Source organism: Amphiura filiformis, chromosome 6 (assembly GCF_039555335.1).
Source record: "Amphiura filiformis chromosome 6, Afil_fr2py, whole genome shotgun sequence".
NCBI lineage: Eukaryota > Metazoa > Echinodermata > Ophiuroidea > Amphilepidida > Amphiuridae > Amphiura > Amphiura filiformis.
The window spans coordinates 74967817-74988831 of NC_092633.1; the positions used below are offsets into that span (position 1 = coordinate 74967817).

The 21015-nt window shown below is 36.2% G+C and overlaps 2 protein-coding genes across 3 annotated transcripts in view; one reads left to right on the forward strand and one right to left on the reverse strand.

Annotated features, from left to right (window-relative positions):
- The first annotated feature begins 530 nt into the window (after positions 1-530).
- Positions 531-11645, forward strand: LOC140156029 (uncharacterized). Of its 2 annotated transcripts, XM_072179134.1 has the most exons (7): positions 531-627; positions 5756-6064; positions 7887-8930; positions 9252-9539; positions 9970-10071; positions 10781-11004; positions 11625-11645. In XM_072179134.1, exons 2-6 carry the CDS (start codon positions 5830-5832, stop codon positions 10966-10968), a joined length of 1857 nt encoding a protein of 618 aa, XP_072035235.1. In that variant the 5' UTR covers positions 531-627; positions 5756-5829; the 3' UTR covers positions 10969-11004; positions 11625-11645. The 2 variants fall into 2 exon arrangements, with proteins under 2 accessions (XP_072035235.1, XP_072035236.1); XM_072179135.1 differs by lacking the exon at positions 5756-6064 and having other exon boundaries at positions 537-627.
- A 6484-nt stretch (positions 11646-18129) lies between these two features.
- The window catches only part of LOC140154765 (uncharacterized), a 77502-nt gene continuing 74616 nt past the window's right edge, over positions 18130-21015 (reverse strand). The window contains exon 46 of the mRNA XM_072177332.1: positions 18130-20864. Within this exon, the coding sequence (XP_072033433.1) occupies positions 20719-20864 (146 nt within the window). The 3' untranslated portion in view covers positions 18130-20718. The remainder of the gene's footprint in view (positions 20865-21015) is intronic.

The window sequence follows — 21015 nt, forward strand, 5'->3', positions numbered from 1 at the left end:
GTGGGCGAACCTGCCCCTAGGGCGAACACTCCCCGCTCTCCCCTACACACCCTGTTTCATCATTTCCTTTGGTCATTTGGTCACCATATCCAACCTGCTTTATCCCGTTGTATATACGGAAGAGAGACGGAAGAATTTTGTTTCAGACTTTCTCGACTGAAATGTTCACGCTGACGTGCATTTGTAGTGAGTAGGTGATGTGAAGATTTTTTTTTTCTCATTTTATAAAGAATACCTGCTTGAAATGAAATACGCAAATGTTTGTTGTGATATCCTAAAACATTGTGAAATATCTCGACTGAAATAAAATGGTTTTTTTTTAAAATGTGTGCAAATAAAGGTATTTGAATGAATAAGTAGGTGGATATTTTTCATATTGTTCTCAAATTTTTGGGACACCCTGTATGTATAACACTCTTATCGCAAGTGACCAGGGACTCATTTTCTGAACCAATTCCTGATTACCATTTTACCGGAAACTTATACTGAGCTTGATACCGCATATCCCGGTAGTACCATCTATGATTGCAAAAGCAAGGAATCGGAACGTTTCCACTTCTGCACTGTACTGAACATGCTGAACATGGAAATAATAACAGATATGAACTTGGAGAAAACTCGCTAAAAGTAAGTGTTACATTTTTACCTTTTTATCTTTTTAGGGCTTATTGGAGTTGTTGATGCCTGATCAAAATAATAAATAGGCATAATCGTTCGGTCAAATGTTTGTTCTTTTTTGTTTTGCTTTGTTTGTTGCTTTTCATTTTGGAAAATAGGTAGGCCTATTATATTGTAGATGACGTTACAATGTATGTATCCTTTTTTCACTAAAATTCTATCATAGCATTGAGCTGCCTTTGTGCCGCTTTTTTTGTTGATAGCTTCCCAGCACACACAAAATATTTTTTAAACATAAACGTGTTATAACCGCGTTTTGACAAAACGTTTTACTAACATTTGATTGTCGGGTTATGATATGGGTCATGGAAACATTTCAACTTTTTTTTAAATGAAAAAACACCACAACAACATTTTTAAAATGTTACCAATATGTTATTGATATAAAATTGAATCGATTGAGCCCATATTTATTGGTCGAGCTATGAGTTTTAAAATATTTTAAAACTCATAGCGAGACCAATAAATATTGGGCGTAAAGCATCCAATTTTATCATTATTATGTTTTGGATCCAATATTTTCACACACTTGGATGCATTAAAACAGGGGACAGGTAAATGGCGAGTTAAGAATGGGCGAGTTAGATGAAAAGCGAGTTAGATTGGCGAGTTACCCCCTGCAGAGATTAATGAGTGACCCCTGCTGAGAATATTTTTTTTACGACAAGTCCCATTGGCGAGTTAAGATTTACAACAAGTCCTGCTGGCGAGTTACGACAAGTCCCATAAGCGAGTTTTAATCTTAAAAGATTTTTACGGCAAGTCCCACCGGCGAGTTAAGATTTTTACGGCAAGTCCCGCTGGCGAGTTACGATAAGTCCCATTGGCGAGTTATGATTTCAAATACCAAATGCTTTATATATATTTAATTCTCACCATCTGTTGTTGTCTGCCATTTTTCAAGAAGGCTAATTATCACATGCTGGGTAATTAATGATGGTTCAGGGCACCTATGTTCAGGGTAATGTATTGGGTAACCGTTGAGCAAATAATAATTTTAAGCAGGAACCACTTGTCAGAGAGGCCCAGCAATGTAATAAATATATCAATTAACAGATCTGCAAGTATGGTGAGAGTACATGGATATTTATTATAATATTACAAGGTAAAACATTACTTTCTGAATTGAAGACCTCACAGGAAAAACCTACATCAAGTCCTACATGTATGTAACTCGCCAATGGGACTTGATGGTGTTGCTGTAACTCGCCGGTGGGACTTGACGGCATTGCTGTAACTCGCTTACAGGACTTGATGGTGTTGTCGTAACTCGCTTGCAGGACTTGACGGTGTTGTCGTAACTCGCTTGCAGGACTTGATGGTGTTGTCGTAACTCGCCGGTGGAACTTGTTGGTGTTGTCGTAACTCGCCTTTAGCTTACTTCGTGGGGGGTAATTGACAAAAAACCAAATCTCTGTGGGGGGTAACTCGCCTTTTTAACTCGCTTTTCTTTAACTCGCCTTTTTTTAACTCGCCTAGTTACAGCTCCCATTAAAACATAATAATGTAAAATATTGTTTGGCAAACATTGTTGCAAAATATTTGCACAATATTGTTGGCAAACATCGTTGCAAACTATTTTGTCAACACTTGATAGCATTATGTTATAATGTTTTTGAATGTTATTAAGGGGGTACTACACCCCTGGCCAATTTTGTGCCTATTTTTGCAAGTAAGATATGTTTATTATAGGGGCAAGGACTATAACTACTGCACTGAAAATTCAGCAACTCAAGGCAAGTAGTTAATGATTTATTGATCAAATATTGGATTTCCCTAATTTTTGACTGTAACTCCACAACTGTTGTCTGTGCTGAAATAAAATTTCCAGTGCAGTAGTTGTAGTCCTTGCCCCTATAATATACATATCTTACTTGTCACCAATGCGTATAATGTTTGAGAAAAATGCAAAAATAGGCACAAAATTGGGCAGGGGTGTAGTACCCCCTTAAAACGTTTTATACCCAACTTTAATGTATATACATTTTTTAAAACTTTCGCCACCTGACTTTCGCTGTGATCACTGAATATGAAGTGCGGCCTTGTATGACCTTATCCCTATGCATCATAATCGCCATAAGTTTCAATATTGTTCTTTCGATCATGGTTTGTTGACACACGGTTAAGTTTCGGGTTTGTGCGATCGCGGTGGAAGAAGCTTATCTATCTTGTTCAAAAGCATAACTACAGAGGATGTTTCACAATCAGACACACAAAAATCCGGGACAAAAATAACGAAACGAAACACTCAAAAAGGATCTATATAGATATTGCATTCATTGCCACTGTTGCTTGTTGGGTCACTCCATATCAAATCAAGGAGGCGCCCCACCTGACCCCCTCAGATTTGCTTTATATTTTAGTCATATGTTGTACCTGTACAAATATTAAAAACCTGCAAATTTGAGGTCTGTAGCTCTTACGGATTTTCTTTGGCAGGCATTTAAAGTTGGAGTAGGGAGGTCTAAATTTGGACCCAAAAGTTACCCCTTAAATAAATTTCATCTTTGGGAGTCTGTGCCTTCTTTAAAAAAAGAAAGAGAGGTCTGAAACTTTGCATACACACTAACTGCATGCCCAATTTGTCAAAAATAAAAAATATAAAAATCTGTAATTGCGCGTTGTGTCACGGGGTCATTAAATATGCAAGAAAAAATATAATGTTTTGTAAACTGGCAAGTTTAGCCCCCTAAATTCACATTTTTGTCAGATTAATTATTTTTTGTTGTCACCGATGCTATATATAGGATAAATACAATGCATACCCAAAAATTGGGGTCACAACTCATTTATATTTCGAACAGCGCCCTCACGAAGATGAAATTTATTGCAAATTCAACATTTTCAGGGGCCCAAAGTCGATGTGGTCCACCTTCAAAATTTATAAAACATCACTTTTATATAACTACTAGTCTTAAATTACAACTTTGCTAAGTCCCAGTAGTTGTATAGGTTGACTTCATATAAAATGACAAGCCCAAAGTTGACCATTTTCTTATGATTGCATGTAGTGCAAATGTGCCGAATTCGGAAGGCTTGAAAGTCAAATTGGCCACAATATTAAAAATAAATGATTAGATGAGTAGTTATTGGCCCTATTTACTTGTATTTCCATTTCGTTTTCAATATATACAGATTTTCTATGGTAGCCATTTAAAGTTGGAGTGCAGCGCCCTCACGAAGATGTTTTGTAAACTGGCAAGTTGAGCCCCCTTAAATTCACATATTTTGGCAGATTAATTTTTTTTTTGTCACCGATGCTATATATAGGATAAATACAATGCATACCCAAAAAATTGGGGTCACAACTCATTTACATTTCGAACAGCGCCCTCACGAAGATGAAATTTATTGCAAATTCAACATTTTCATGGGGCCCAAAGTCGATGTGGTCAACCTTCAAAATTTATAAAACATCACTTTTATATGACTACTAGTCTAAATTGCAACTTTGCTCAATCCCATTAATTTTATAGATTGACTTCATATAAAACGACAAGCCTAAAGTTGACCGTTTTCTTATGATTGCATGTACTGCAAATGTGCCGAATTCGGAAGGTTTAAAAGTCAAAATGGCCACAATATTGAAAATAAATGACTAGATGCATAGTTATTGGCCCTATTTACTTTTATTTCCATTTTATTTTCAATATTGGGGTCAATTTGACTTTCAACCTTCCGAATTCGGCACATTTGCACCCTTTTTGCACTACATGCAATCATAAGAAAATGGTTAACTTTGGGCTTGTCATTTTATATGAAGTCAACCTATACAATTACTGGGACTTAGCAAAGTTGTAATTTAAGACTTGTAGTTATATAAAAGTGATGTTTTATAAACTTTGAAGGTGGACCACATCGACTTTGGGCCCCTGAAAATGTTGAATGTGCAATAAATTCCATCTTCGTGAGGGCGATGTAAGAAATGTAAATGAGTTGTGACACCAAATTTTTGGGTATGCATTGTATTTATCCTATATATAGCATCGGTGACAACAAAAATAATTAATCTGACAAAAATGTGAATTTAGGGGGCTAAACTTGCCAGTTTACAAAACATTACATTTTTTCTTGCATATTTAATGAGCCCGTGACACAACGCGCAATTACAGAATTTTTTTATTTTTATTTTTTGACAAAATGGGCATGCAGTTAGTGTGTATGCAAAGTTTCAGACCTCTCTTTCTTTTTATAAAGAAGGCACAAACGCCCAAAGATGAAATTTATTTAAAGGGCAACTTTTGGGTCCAAATTTAGACCCCCTACTCCAACTTTAAATGGCTGCCACAGAAAATCCGTAAGAGCTACAGACCTCAAATTTGCAGGTTTTAATATTTTTACAGGTACAACATATGACTAAAATATAAAGCAAATCTGAGGGGGTCAGGTGGGGCGCCTCCTTGATTTGATATGGAGTGACCCTGTTTCAAATCAGCGCAGTGAAATATGATGATCACTGACTATATGCGAATAAACTTTTGCAATATCATATGATATTCTTCATACGAGGATACGCTTCACCTGGAAAACGTACACTTGGTTCTTACTTGCATTATGACTGTATATTACTATAGGCCGTAACTTGAAGTAAATCTACCGACATATTTCCGCAGGGTTTTTTTTTTTTATGAAGGTTGACTTTAGACAATAACATACATTGTACCAGCTATAAATAAGTGATAGAGTAGCTTATGCTCTTCGATTTTGACTTGGTCCTATAAACTGCGCTATAAGTGCACATTATTATGTTTCTATTTTAAGGCTTTACTTGTATTGCATAAATAATTGAGAGGAACCATTCATTATGATTATCGTGATATTTCAGTTCAAAATGTCTGTATCCCAATTTTCAAATCATTCAAAATTCATTCTATCATTAATACAACACATGTCCAGAAATATAAATCACGAAATACTTTTATGTGCAAATTATAACAGATCGGACAATCTGACCATGGCCATTTCGTAATTTTAGCACTTTTATTTTAGGGTGTGATTCAACAGAATATCTACGAAAAAACTTGAGTGGGTGAGGCTATGTAAGTCCAATAACTTGTTGATTCTGTCACTTTTACAGAGTGGGGAAACTGAAGAAATACTCAGGTGAATGAAGTTACTGGGACTTGTTGTTTAGGGATTCCTGCCGGTTGTATGGTCGCAACTTATACATTTACGCCACGGACTATACTACAGGCAACCATCTTCAGAATGGCGTCATCAATCATGGTCATGATCATGATCAGTGTCATGATCAGTGTACTTTTTGTGTCTTGGGAAATGGATAGTTTGTTTCGGACACCTATCAAGACGAGAATGTTGGTTGGGAGTGCAGCTAGTGTTCTAGCTCTGATATCCGTGTATGTTTTGTACCGCTTAAATCTTTTAGGTAAGTCAATAAGTGATCTTGGGAAGTGTTTTATATACCTTGGTATGGCGGGGAGGGAAAAAGGTAGGGTCAAAAAGTAGTTTTGGTCAGATTGGACCTCTAAGAAGGGGAGTCGAAAAGGTTTTGATCCTCTAAAGAATTACCCGGGAGAATTACAACACTCTTGGTCAACCAGGAGAAGTATATCCACACGCAGAAGAATGAAGAGGGTCATATCCCGCAACGAGACAGGCCAGAGGAAATTAAAACACCAAACTGAAAGATAACCTGACTATAACAACAATCTCAGCAGCAATTATGACGGAGCATAGTAAATTCCATCTCTCAAAGAATGGGCCATTGCAATGGCATTTCCCATCATATACAACTTGACAGCAAGTGATCATGAAGGCCAACGTTAAGTTCTGTCATCAGGTATTCGCGTTGTGCCACCAATTCCCAGCGACGATCCCCTGATGTCACACAGTCTTCCACCTGCTTAGAGACAATTATCTGTAAACCCGACCAGGGTCCTGACGGAAAGCTTTACAGAACTTGCAAGTATATACTCTATTGTATCTTCCATATGTGTTATTCCAAAACAATGGAAGATTGCATCTGTGATACCAATATATGGACTTCATTGACGCCAGCAAAGTAATGGACGCAGCAATCACTAAACAACTTCAAACCACCGGCCTGCTTCACAAAAATCAGTAGACTTCATAGACCAGATCACAGCACAATATCTCACCATCCTGTCTCAGAAGTGACACGCCTTCCTTGACAAGGGCGAAGATGTGCGTCACATAAAGGTCTGGATATCAAGGGAGCTTTTGCCATACATGTCTGACATAATGGATTCTGTGACAAGATGAAATCCACGTGCTTACCTCCCGGGGGGGGGGGGGGCACTCCAACTTTGGAGGTGACGCGTATGTAGGGCTGTTAAGACCCCTTTTTCAGCATCGCTGTCACCCAAAGACCCCATATTTTTTTTACTATCACATCCGCGCTCTGTCACCCGAAGACCCCCTATTTTTCCATTTGATCTGTCACCCAAAGTCCCTTACAAGTTCAATTTGAACAGCAACTTTCATTTATCACTGATTTTGTTACTTATTTTGAAAAAATAAAGAAATTTGAAGCCATTTAGAACTAGAAATTCGCTTTTCGAGGTTTTTGTGGCGCTGTTTTGGTTCTCACCCAAAGATTCCATTAAAAAAAAGGTCATGTTCTCACCCAATGACCCCATATTTTTTACATTTTGCTCTCACCGAATGCCAAAAATCATGCTCTCACCCAATGACGCCATATTTTATACATGTTGCTCTCACCGAATGCCACTTAGTGCGAAAGCGCCAGCCCTACACCTATATCCATTTCAAATTGAAGGGCCCCCCCCCCCCGGGGCTTACCTGCTTACCTGGTTGCAAAGCTATATGGAAGGATCAGGACCATCAAAGTTGTTGATCTTTCTCCATCAGTGGTTCAAGACTTAACACTTCTTGTTTTCTATCTTTATCGATGCTTGCGGTTACTGCATTTGACATTATTTTATGATGCCGATGCCCATGTTTTTGTTTGTCTGTTAATAATTCTGTTTTTATATATTGACTGCAACATTTGACTGCACTATCAAAGGATCGTTTTGTGAACTTACCATGCTTACTGACTTTGTTAACGTCAGTCGGGATTGATGCGTTAAGTTTTAAAACTGGTGTTAATCAATGGTGTTTATTAAGTGTTAACACTCAAAAGTGTTTATATTTAACACTTGTTTTTGCAGTGTATACACCGTAGACGGTAGAATATTAACTCTGATTTCTTATTATCTTCGCAGATATGTTCAAGAGCGAGGAATCGTCATCTGGGCTAACTACATCCTCCGAGTACTTTGATCAATTAAGAATTGCAAAGAATAAATCGGAAAAAGTCACATTGGAAGACGCCAAACCAAAACTTGATGAGGTCTTATACTTCCTCAAAAACTGCGATGACTACACTTCAAAAGAGATAGGCGATGCGCTGAATGATCTTGTCACCATGCCTGAGGATATGTCGGTGAAGCTCACCCAGGAGGACCTGTCAAAGAATCGCGGAGATGTCGGGGAATATCTAACTCAAAATGGTTATGCAGAACTCTTTGTAAAGATCGTCTTGTCTCTGAAGAGTCACTTGAGAGTCTATGCTAAACTGAAAGTGTCACAAGCGCTGGAAAACTTCAAACTAGTTCTTCGAGGTTTTTGTAATTACACTGCTTGGTGCCCGCAGTTGCAGATTGATTTTGCGCATCAAGATGGCGTCAAGACCTTGTTTCCTCTGCTGGAGTACATCGATATAAATCTACCACAATGTGATCCTATATCCAAACCATTGATACAGCAGATTTTGCTTTTCCTCATATCGATCTTTCTGAACTGTATAAAATATTGCCCCAAGAATCGCAGTGCTTATCGTGAAGCAAACGCTTTTCAGATTCTAAGCAACATGAAATCGTCGGACAAGAACGTCCAGTTGTTAGCACTTCTAACTATGGCATATGTCGTCGACGACAAGCAGAGTCAAAGCCTTTCCAAGTCACATGATTGTGTGAAATTGCTGACAGAGATGCTTGATGAATGCGTCAAATCGCCTGATCACTCAGTTATTATTGATCCGCTCTGCTATTCAATTCGAGAAATTCTGGATGGTTTGAATCATCTTACCATCAATGACGATAACAAGCTGGAGCTGCAGAAACACAGGGGACTAAGTATCATCTCACAAATGATGGAAGATGATTCTTTTACTGAGGATGAGAAGCGTCTGGCTGTGGAAGCCATTGGGGCCCTTGTCTATGTGAAGAGTATCAGGGAGACCAATGAAGTCAAGGAGGCCGCACCAAGTAAGTGTGAAATAATTTATACCTTATAGCTGCATCTCTCCTCGCAATTCGAACAGTCTGCCGGTAAAAAAATGTGCTTTTGGATATCATTATTGTCATACGGTTTGAATCCACGCACTATTGGAAAATAGGCAAACAGTCACAATTTGACCGTAACAAACCTTTTTCGTTCGCACAATCAGCACCCTAGCCCCACACCCTCAAATGTCCTGGCTACATTCCATAATAATATTTATATGTAATTCAAAGGAAAATTAAAAAAAAAAGTTTATTCATTCACAGAAAGTACATAATGATTTAGTGTGTATTTGTATTTTATAGTGTTAGAGAAACTAGCAAGTTCATCGAATGCCCCATTGCGTCAAGCAAGTAAATGCGCTCTGTTTGAGATCAATGAAGAGACCATCAAGCCAATCAAAGATGACGTCACGACAGTAGTAAGTGAGTCACCACCGACATACATGCAAGCTGTAGCTGAGGGTGCCAAAGGGAACATGGCTGGTCACGTGATGATAAGCTACCAATGGAACTCCCAAGAACGTGCTATCTATATCAGAGATAAATTGAGAGAACATGGATACAATGTGTGGTTAGATCTTGATGAAATGAGTAAGTCGGAAGTTCCCATTTTTTAAAAGATCAAGACCAGAAATGTACAACCTCGAAGAACATAAACTTTGAACGGCTCTTTTCAGAGCCGTCAGTGGACAGGGGTATATATTATAACGTAAAGTTATATCATATCCACCATTAAGGGGTAAGTCACAATCAAGAAGCCAGAGTTAATCTGGCCAAAGGTCTTCAATCGTATTCTGATCAAAATCGCAATCAAATAACCCGGTACGCGGTACTGTATACCGTAAATTCCGTAATATAAGCAGTTTTTACACTAAATTATTGTGAACTATATGAAGTGAGAATGTCCATCAAGAAAAGTCGCCAAATATTAGCAAAGATAGACCGATCACATAGCCTATAAATAAAAAAATTCAGATAAATGGGATAAATATAATTGTTATACTTTTGTTTCTTGCTTCAGAGGGCAACATATTAGATGCAATGGCGAATGCAGTAGAGGATTCTACTGTAGTACTCATGTGTATGAGTGAAGCATACAAGGACAGCTATAACTGTAGATCAGGTAAATTCAATTTGTTTATCTTAAATACAAATGTTTTCGTGGATGTAAAATCTAATAAGTAACTCAAAAATCACCATACGAGCAACGCAAGGCTAATAACAAATAATGACTGTTTTTGACCAGTTTGACATAGTAGAGGGATCCCTCTGTTAATTTTCTCTATAATATGGATCTTCTTGGGTATTGGTTAAGTTTGACCCTGGAAAGTGGACCTTTTTGTCGATGGGGTGCGGCATTATTTTTCTGGTCAACATTTAGCCTACATCACATACCGTAATATATACACATGATGTGCAAAAGTATACGAGCCAAATTCTGCTGTTTTATTGCATTATCATTTCCTCTCAATAAAAGAAAAAGAAATTTATCATAATTAGAATTCTATCAGGGTTCGAACCAATAACTCTTAACTGATTTCAATGAAGCGAGGTTTTAAATCCGAGCTAGATGCAGCTATTGGCTGCTGGTTCTAATTATGACATATCTGTCTTTGTTTATAGGATGTGCAGGAGTGTTCCATGTCAGTGCATATTGCTGTTGTGTCAGTTGGATAACTGCTTGGTTACTGACATGTGTTTAAAGTAGAGTATTGAAGTAAACCTGTGTGTAATTTTGGTTCATTTTGAAGGACCGGATTTTAAGATATGACCTTGTGAAAAAATATGTTTCTTTTTAAGCTCAGTTTATGCATCTTTGGTTGATATTTCAGAAGCAACCTATGCATACAAGTTGAAGCGTCCCATCATCCCCTTGCTGATGGAGGAAGGGTACGCTCCGGATGGTTGGTTGGGCCTCATACTGGGAACCAGACTCTACTATAAATTCTGTTGTGATCGAGAAACTAATGTCGACGGATTGCTAAAAGAGATCCAAAAACTGCAGATTGGTAATAAATGAGAAAATTGCAAACAATGCAGGAAATACGCAACACAGGTACATGCATTATTTGAATAATTTAAAGCAACGTTTCTTCACAATTATATTTAAGCATATTCATAGCTATGCATCTTTTCATTAAACAGAAATGCTGACGGCATATGTCAAAGTACTTGACTTAAATTCATCACAGGCGTAGATCCCGGGGGTCGCCGTAGCATATAAAAACACCAATATTTTGCCAGGGGGATGGTCCATACAATCCCCCCCATGCTGATGCCTGTATGTGGGTTTCTGACCAAATCACCCTCATATTTGGCCTTTTTAGCCCCAAAAGTACTAATATATTCCACTTTTGCACCATATTTTCATCATTAATTAGCTTCAATATGGCAAAATTGTTCATGCGCTTCTCGAGCATAAACAGATTTGGTCACCAAAAGGTGCTGCATTCACTATACTTCAAAAAAATTTTCCCAACTCCATCCTCCCAATGTTAAAAAGAAATCTACGCCACTGAAAATTATTGTTAGCTTTGAAGTGATCATGCAATATCATCTAGGGTTAACAGAAAAATTGGCAAAGGCGACATTCTTGTAATATCATAGGGTATTCTTTCCTTGTTTTGAACTAATTTGAACATAATGTTTATTTTTTTCTTTTGACATTGCTTTCAGATAAATCGGGAAAATAAAGGCGCGGCCAGTGAATTGTGATATAAAATTGGATCGATTGAGCCCATATTTATTGGTCGATACGTCGAGTCCAATATTTTAAAACTCATAGCGAGACTAATAAATATTGTGCGTAAAGCATCCCATTTTATCATTATTATGTTTTGGATCCAATATTGCCACACACTTGGATCCATCAAAACATAATAATGAATAAAATCGTCTGGGGTCGTCGAATTGCGTGTGTGAAGTTCTTTGAACTCTCAATGATCAAACCAGACTCAACAGTTATTTGAATGTATATGTTAGATGCAGCTACTCGACGATCAGCATATCATTTAGTTATATCCTCTCATTCGTTGGGTACAAATGTTAAAAATTCTTGAGAAATGCGGCAACTTTTTCATTATTAATAATTATACTCAAAGCTTGTTGGGGGGTAGGGGCTACAGGAACCTATAATCGTTATGTTAGTAACAAATCCGAAGCTAGAAATGATTGCTTTGAAAATAAATGGAATCCATAAATAACTCATAAAAAGGTGAGCTTGATATCTATCTTAAGGTTGGTCTGAACCCTGGAATTATGGAAACTTTCGGGCCTCATAACTTATAAATTGTTGGTCTAAAGTATATAAAAGTATACATATTTAGAATGGCAAAGACTTGATAAGTTCATCTGTGAGGTCAAATTTGGGCCAAAATGGCACTTTTGGCCCAAAATCCCAAAAATAATGGTTTTGGCCCACTTCTTTTTTGTGCACCGTAACAAAAAAATTCTTGGGCCAAAATTTTTTTGAAACTAATTTTTAAAAACTAGATTAAAATATCTGGGACCCGTTTTTCATTTTTTTGAATTTCGACTAACTTTGAGAAATTTGCTTGGTGTTTTTCAGCTAAAATGGAAGATGCACATTACACAGGGCAATTACCTGCTGATTACTTATGTGCTCTGCAAACCTTACAAGATTTTGATAAATTGTTGCAGTAAGTCAGAAACACATACTACCCAGCAAAACTGTGACAAAAAACGTTAAAATAAGTTTGACAACATTTAAAAAATGTTTTTGTAGTATTTTTTTCATATAAAACGTTTTTAAAATGTTTTCATAACCTAACATTAAAATGTTTTGACCGAAACCAAAATGTGTGAATAACAGGTTAATAACATTTTAAACACATTTTTGTGTTTGATGGGTAACCACTTCAACATGGTGAAGAAATAGTAACATTGATGATTTACAATATTTGTTTATAATTTTTTCCCATTCTGAAGACAATCTACAATAAAGATCAAATGGTTACCCACGAATCCGTACTTGAATCGGTGTTTGTGATTATTGTGATGGTATTTGTGATACCATCAAGCAAAATCAGTCGGAACTCGGAAATATTGATTTTGAGATTATAGTCAAACAAAGGAATTATTTCCTTTTGTTTCCTGTTGTTTTAGAAACTGCTCATATCTTTGGAACTGGTTGTTCAATTTAAATAGGGTTTTCTGCAAAATGCAGCTTAGTAAATGTTTTTACCCTCATATAAGAAACTGATTTCCGAGTTCCGACTGATTTTGATTGATCGCATCACATTTTGGTTTAGATCTCCAATGCGATTGGGATGTCAGGAGGTATATTTATCCAGTTTAAGCCATTTAACTAAAACAAATGTAGGGTACTTCTTAATGTTAAAGCCAAAACTCACCTTATATTTCCATAGGTCATGTGGTTCTTGAGTTTAGGCAAATACTATAGCAATAATTATAGCTGATAGTAACTACTATGCCATGTGAGTGTTCGTTCTGCATTCTCATTTAACAAAAAGTACCTATATCAAAATGGAAGTTTTGGCATTTTCCCACTCCGGAGAAAATTCATGGCAGAAAGGCACCCTTATAATTTTGATGTTTATAGGTACTTTTTGATAAATGCAAATTATGCAGAACAAATACTCACATGGCATAGGAGTTAGTATCAGCTCTAATTATTGCCTTTTATTCTATAGGTTCCAGGGACAAAACCTTACCAGTAAAACACTTTTTAAACTATTCTTTCTACATCTCTGTAATTTACAATACATGCAGCTAAATAAAATTGACCTACAATCTTGGAAAAAGTACTTGGAACATTTGTAATTCCGTGCAGAATTTGCAATGAGCATGGGAATGATGTGTATTTTGTTTTTGAACAAACATGACATCTACAGCAATGATTTACCCTTCCCCTCTCTCCATCAATCAATGTTGGAACACTTTGGAAAACTACTAAAGACATTGCCATTTCCCAACATTGCACGGGGAGAGGGGGTGTCAGGTTTCAATTCTTGACACAAAAGCATTCCAAGACTTATTTCCATGATTGTAGCATAATCAGTCATTTTCAGGGGTAAAATTATCAAATGAAAATTACAAATGGGTACAGCTCAACTTACCGTACTTTGCCTAACCAGACAGTCCATGCCAAAATTGTTACTACACCTTTACATTTCATCGAATCTCTTTTTGATGTCTGTCATTTTGAACATCACACTTGAAAGATGTATGCTATGTAGAAACTTTATTTTGCAATTTCATAATTTGCATATTATTAAGAAAAAACATGAAAATCAATAAATACCTATATTTTTCACAATTTCAATATTTTATTAGAAATTAAGCATGTAGGCCGTTTGTTATGACTTGATGAATGAAGTTGTTAAAACAGATTTTGATATTTTTGCTTATTTTTCCTTTTTTGCCCCAAAATGTGTAAAAATCAACATTTTTGGATGACCTATATTTTCTTTGAATATTTATCAAATTTCTTAATTTAGGTATAATACAGTGCAGAAAAAGATGTCAAAAAATCTGTTAAAACAGATTTCCAATAAATTGTTCCATTTTCCATTTTGGGTTAAATACTCAATTTTCATGCGGGATATTTGAAACATAAAATGAAAACATGTCCATTGCACTTTTTCCTCGAGATGTACTATAATATCAAGGTTGGGGATATATTATAATCCCTTCTTATCTTCACTGATCCATCAGATACCTATTGTTATGAATGATCAATGAAAAGGTTCAGAACTGGGCTACTAATGGTCCGTCAAGTATCTATAGTTATTTTCATGACTGTGTCAACTCAAAAATCATGCAAGGTCGAATGTAGGAAAAGTATGATCAGTTGAGCTGTACTTACATGTATAAACATGTATTACAGTGTATCTGAAGTCAAAATCATCCTACTCCGAAAAACTGACAGATTTTATTTAGACATTTGATGGAATTTAGTTGTACAGGTGTGCTTCAAAGGAGCTGAAAAGGGCACTTCAAGACAGTTATCCCTCACAAAAAATACAAACATCTCCTTATTAGGGAAGGGGTTATGTCATATACAATACAGACTTCAACTTTGACCCTTCCCTGCTATCTGTTGTTAATTAGTGAGTCTGAAGTCTTAAAAAGAAAGTGTCACAAATATGTGGACCAGTTTAACATTAAAATCTTCAATCTGTTAAACATGTATTAAGTCAATGTGTAATTGAGTTTGGCCCTGTAAAATTTACGAGCCCATAGACTTTCAGACCTAAAGGCAGTGGCATAGATTTCTTTTTGACATTGGGGGATGGAGTTGGAAAAAAATCCTTCAAGTATAGTCAATCCAGCACCTTCTGGCGACAGAATAAGTTTACGGGTACAATTTTACTTTTTTGAAGCTAAACTGATAAAATATGGTGTAAAAGTAGAATAAATGCGCGAATATGAGGTTAACTTGGTCAGAAACCCATTATCAGGCGTCAACATTGGGGGGATGATTGTATGGACCACCCGTGGCAAAATATTGGGGGGGGGGATTTATCCCCCGGGATTTACGCCTTTGCCTAAAGGGGGCACTTAGATAGTTATCACTCACAAACATCTGTAGTGGCGCTTATAAGGGGATGGGTGCTATTAGGCTGCATCTACAACTCATAGGAAGTGTCACAAATATGTGGACCAGTATGACATTCAATTATTATGTTAATTTGTAATTGAGTAGGGCCCTGTAAAAATTGATAAATAAGGGCCCACAGATTATCAGACCAAAGGGCCCAAATAGGGCCTAACCCTAAATATTGGCTTAATACCGTAACCGTTCGCCTAATGGCGCTATGGGTTCCCTTGACATAACTGGAATTTTAGACACAAACTAAAAGTGCCCTCCCATAAAAACCACCAGCAAATAAGGGCACATACCCTTATTTCTTGTTAGGATTTTTAGAGGGAGCTCTCTATTTGTACATGAAATTACAAGGCAAAGGAGCCCAGGTACGTCATTAGGCGAACGTTTACAGTACAAATACTTGAGTTGAATTGCCAATTACTCTTAGCCAACTTTAAAACAAAAAAATAAAATAACAATAATGCACAAGATGTAGATAGCTCATAAAAATAAATTTAATCTGTATAAATTCTACTCGTAACTCGTAATTCACAGAATATTGTTCTGACTTTTAAACCTGAATGCTAGCCTGAGACTAACTTGAACTACTATGGTATTTATTACACCACCTGTTGTTTTTTTCCAACAAGCAATTGATGTAAAGATATACTACTGTATATAACTAGTACCTTGGCACCATAGTCGTGTATATTTCTCCTAGAGGGCGTGCTATTGCTGTATACCAACCTTCTTGTACCGTATTGCATGGAGCCATAATGTACACCCGCAACTAAGGCCGCCCGGCAGATTCAAATACATCATAAGTTTAAGACAGCTGTCATAGATTTACAAGAATTTATAATTATTTGATACCTCTGCAGCATTGCCAGGCTGCTGAACAATGCTGCAACACAGCTGCACCACTCAGTACAGGGAGGTTGATAAAACCAAAAACAGGAAGCATCGCTTGGCCAGTTTGCCACAGAAGAACTGATTTACACCTGTTACTTCGATAACAGACAGAACAGAATTTACATGGATAAATTTTAACCTTGACTAATTCACTAAGGAACTTAGACCAAAAGCGGGAATTCATCATTAAGATATATCTTAGGATGAATTTGAAAAATCTCATTTGTGGTGGTCAAGTATGTCCGAAAATGCTTTAATTACATGATGAAGGTAATTATTACCTGCTCCAGTGACACCTCATGCATATTGTCCTGAGTAGGATTAGCCTATGCTCACTGGAGGGGCATGGAAACTACAGCCCTGTACTTAAATTGATTTTCCAAAGTAAAATTCCAATACCTATTTAAGGTGCAGGGAAATCAGGAAAGTTGAAAAAGAAGGAGGAAGAACGGAATTATATCCTTGAGATAATCCCGTAGGTTATCCTGTCGCACCTATTCATAGTCCTTTCAAGTAGTTACACATCTACTTGAAAGTAGCCTTTGATGTGATGTGTGTTGCCGACTACGGTTGATTAATTTTCACTCCAGAATTGAAACCATATCCAATGTTTCTATAGATAATTCCTTGAAAGTATGACACGTGTGTTTAAGTACCTGATGTTGCTCTGCAGGGATACCACACGTGGATACAATAAGAAAAAAATGTAGTTTTGTAAAGATTCCAAAAAATCCGCCCATTTTGGAACATATATTAATTATTTAGGAGAGTGTTTTAGGATTTTGTTAGAAACGGGATGATTTTTGATCATCTATATTTTATTGTTTTAATGTATTTTCCTGTCATTTCCTGCAAACCTAATAAAGATATTTAGATAATTGAAAATAGTCTGTATCATAAATCGTAGAGGTTGAAAGCGTAACCAAGCGTGCAAAATTATTATTTGCCATGGAACTTCGGTCATATTTTATTTGAAATAAACTGGATGTTAGGATCTGCATGCATGGTATGCATAGTATTGATGGTATACAGACACTGACCTTTCCCTAAAACTAGTAAGCAGCAGCTTGTGTATCACACCTGTCATGGGTTCGAACCCTTTTGTTGTATTTTATTGTTAAACCTAAATAGCGTGATTGCTTTTGAATGAGCGGCAACACACATATTTTGTTTGAGGATAGCTGGATCTATCTCCTTTCTTTACATCTTCTCTGGGGAAATGAATGACATGTCACTGGAGTTGGAATAGATAATAGAGGTTGTGCATATGAGATCCAGCTATCCTCAAACAAAATATGTGTGCTGTCGCCATTCAAAAGTAATCACGCTTATTTAGGTTTAACAAAAATACAACAAAGGGGTTCGAACCCATGATGGGCGTGATACACAAGTTGCTGCTTACTAGTTTTAGGGAAAGGTCAGTGTCTGTATACCATCATACTATGCATACCATGCATGCAGACTCTAACATCCAGTTATATTTCAAATAAAATATGACCGAAGTTACATGGCAAATTATAATTTCTGATGCTTGTTGACACTTTCAACCTCTACGATTTATGATACAGACTATTTGCAATTATCAAAATATCTTTATTAGGTTTGCAGCAAATGACAAGAAAATACATAAAACAATCATCCCTTTTCTAACAAAATCCTAAAACACTCTCCCTAAATAATTAAAATATTAATTAATTAAAATAAGTTCCAAAATAGGCGGATTTTGTGGGAATTTTTTACAAAACTATATTTCTTTCTTATAGTATCCACGTGGGGTATCCCTTCAGAGCAACAGGTACTAAACACACACGTGTCATACTTTCAAGGAATTCTATATAGAAACATTGGAAATATTTACAATTCTGGAGTGAAAATTAATCAACCGTGGTCGGCAACACACATCACATCAGAGGCTACTTTCGAGTAGATGTGTAACTACTTGAAAATAAAGGACTATGAATAGGTGCGACAGGATTACCTACGGGATTATCTGAAGGATATAATTCTGTTCTCCCTCCTTTTCTTACATCTTCTCTGATATGACGTATCATACTGTAAATGCGGCGGACTACTCAAATGCACTCAACAAAAGCATGCTTCCAATCTACCGCGACAGTTTGTCTCACACACATGACAAATGCACTACAATCATATAGGTTGATGACAACATTTTATTGAATGGACTACACTGCGTCATGATTACGGTTAAGGACACCGGTTCAAACCCTTTGTTTGGACCCAGTCGATAAAAGCATGCAGGGCCTCTATAGTGTATATTTTCCATTCATAACAATGAACAACACATAATAACATGATATACAACTGATGAAATGTTGACCCAATTCAATGAAAAGGAGCCACTTCAAATGTACTAATTAAGTCAAAATATACACATTTTCTTCTTTTGGGAAATATTACTTTATGATAGGTTTATAAATGCATATAATTTGTTGGGAGTGATATTGTACAAAATAATGCACGCGAGATCCACAAGAGGAGTGCATTAGATGCATCAACATCTCAGTACATCTCTCACGCAACAAGTGATACACATTTTTTAACTTATTTCATAGACAAGAAAAAAAGACTGTGAATTTTGCTATTTTATAACAAAATTGTCACTAAAAATGTTGGAAAATACAAGCAAATATAATATAAATGTATCAACCCGCAAAAAATATCTGCATCTGAAAGCACTGCACATAGAAAATATTTATGCACACCTCATGTTTTACTAATGTTTGTTCTGATTCTCATTATCTATATCTATGAGTGTATTAAATCTCACATTTTGAGCAAGATATTAATGAATTACATAACCACTACAGATTATTGCACAATGTTTAACTTGCAAACAGGCTGAAAACAGCAGGAGCAGTATTCACATTCACACTGTGTATCAATCCAACTGAAATCAATTGGTTGTCATGAAATATTCAAGATCCATTGGTTGCTGTAATTGTTTCAGGAATGGGGTGGATGGTGCCCATCCACCCCATTCCTGAAACAATTACATCAAAGCATGCAAAAATCTGCATAAATATTACGAATTTGATTATCAAGTTGAATTTCAGTCTTAAAATAGTCTTTCAACTATTTATGTTGAAACGTGTGCTTGGAAGGGGCGCAGAATCTATCTAGGGGCGCTGAATTGGTTGATTCGTCATGCCTAATTTAATAAGACGGCACACAGGAAACGTGGCCTCCATTGCCTCTTGGCTATGCCACTGTAGAGATCATATAATATATATTATATAGCATTCAAGTTATGGAATGCTCCCTCAACCTCAAACACAAATAAATGCAACAAATTACAGAATAGAAAAATACATATCAAAATATAAATATACAGATTTGTAAAAGCATACAGGGTGAAACAGATGTACAAAAAGATTTAGAAAGAACAAACTTGCTTTATATTAAAACATTCCTTTAAGTTTCAGAGTTCCTAAATGGGCCTTTTCATCTTTTTAATATTTGTAAGTTTATTGTTGAGAAACGAATAATCAAAAGATAGGTCACAAATACTAGTTTCTGTTGGAAGTACAGAATAAAGTAGACATACCCATTACATAATAGTTGTACATCAAATCTCAATCGAGCTGGGAAGCAGAAATGTACAGTCAAAAACTATAGTGAATGGATAACCACTGATGATCAACCCAGCATCAATGGTACACTTCTTACTTATAACAAGTCAAAAAAATTAAAGTAAAAGAAAATCCTTAAAAAAAAAAACCCATTCAGCATTTTGTTTTCAACTTGGGAACGGCTTTGAGACGAACTATTAAATTAAGATGGCCTAACATACCCATGCCAATCAGAAAATACAGTTCCTTCAAGGTTTTCATCATTGACAAAGGCATTTATGATTGGGCTATTATATCACTACAACATATAGAGAGATAAAGTAAAAAAAATAATGCTATGTTTCAAAGTGCTTGGCAGTTTCAGTTTTTTCTTTTACTTTTTTAATGGATTTTTTGAAAACTTAATTTTAAATTAAGATGTCATTTGCGAGTGTTCAAAAGTACACAGAATGAAATTGTAGTTCATTTACACAATAGAAGTACAAAATATCAATTGTTTTATTCCTAAACAATGGAAAAAATGGAAAAGATAAGATGCACCCAATGTATATATACAGTATGTACAGTAACATAATCCAGTACTGTTGATGAAGTGCAATAACCTCTACTCTAATATCTCTCCTAGCTTTCTCATCAATTGAGATTAACAGAATCAAGTGGACCAGATGGGGAAAAGATGTGGAAGGTATCGTCCTCATCAATTCAGATTAACAGAATCTAGTGGACCAGATGGGGAAAAGATGTGGAAGGTATCGTCAAATCCATCTTCACCATCAGGGACGTCTTTTGTGTTATCTTTGAATGTTGAGAATGTTGGCTCATATGCAGGATTGGAAATTGCATCTGTGGAGGAAAATAAGATTGTCAGATTAAAATAATCCTACTAGTACCCTAAATCAAACAACAATTATTTATATACAAACATTAGGCTATCATAATCTGAAAACTCCAAAGGTCTAGCATACTTGGTTCTAAAGTTATGAAGTTTTGTGGG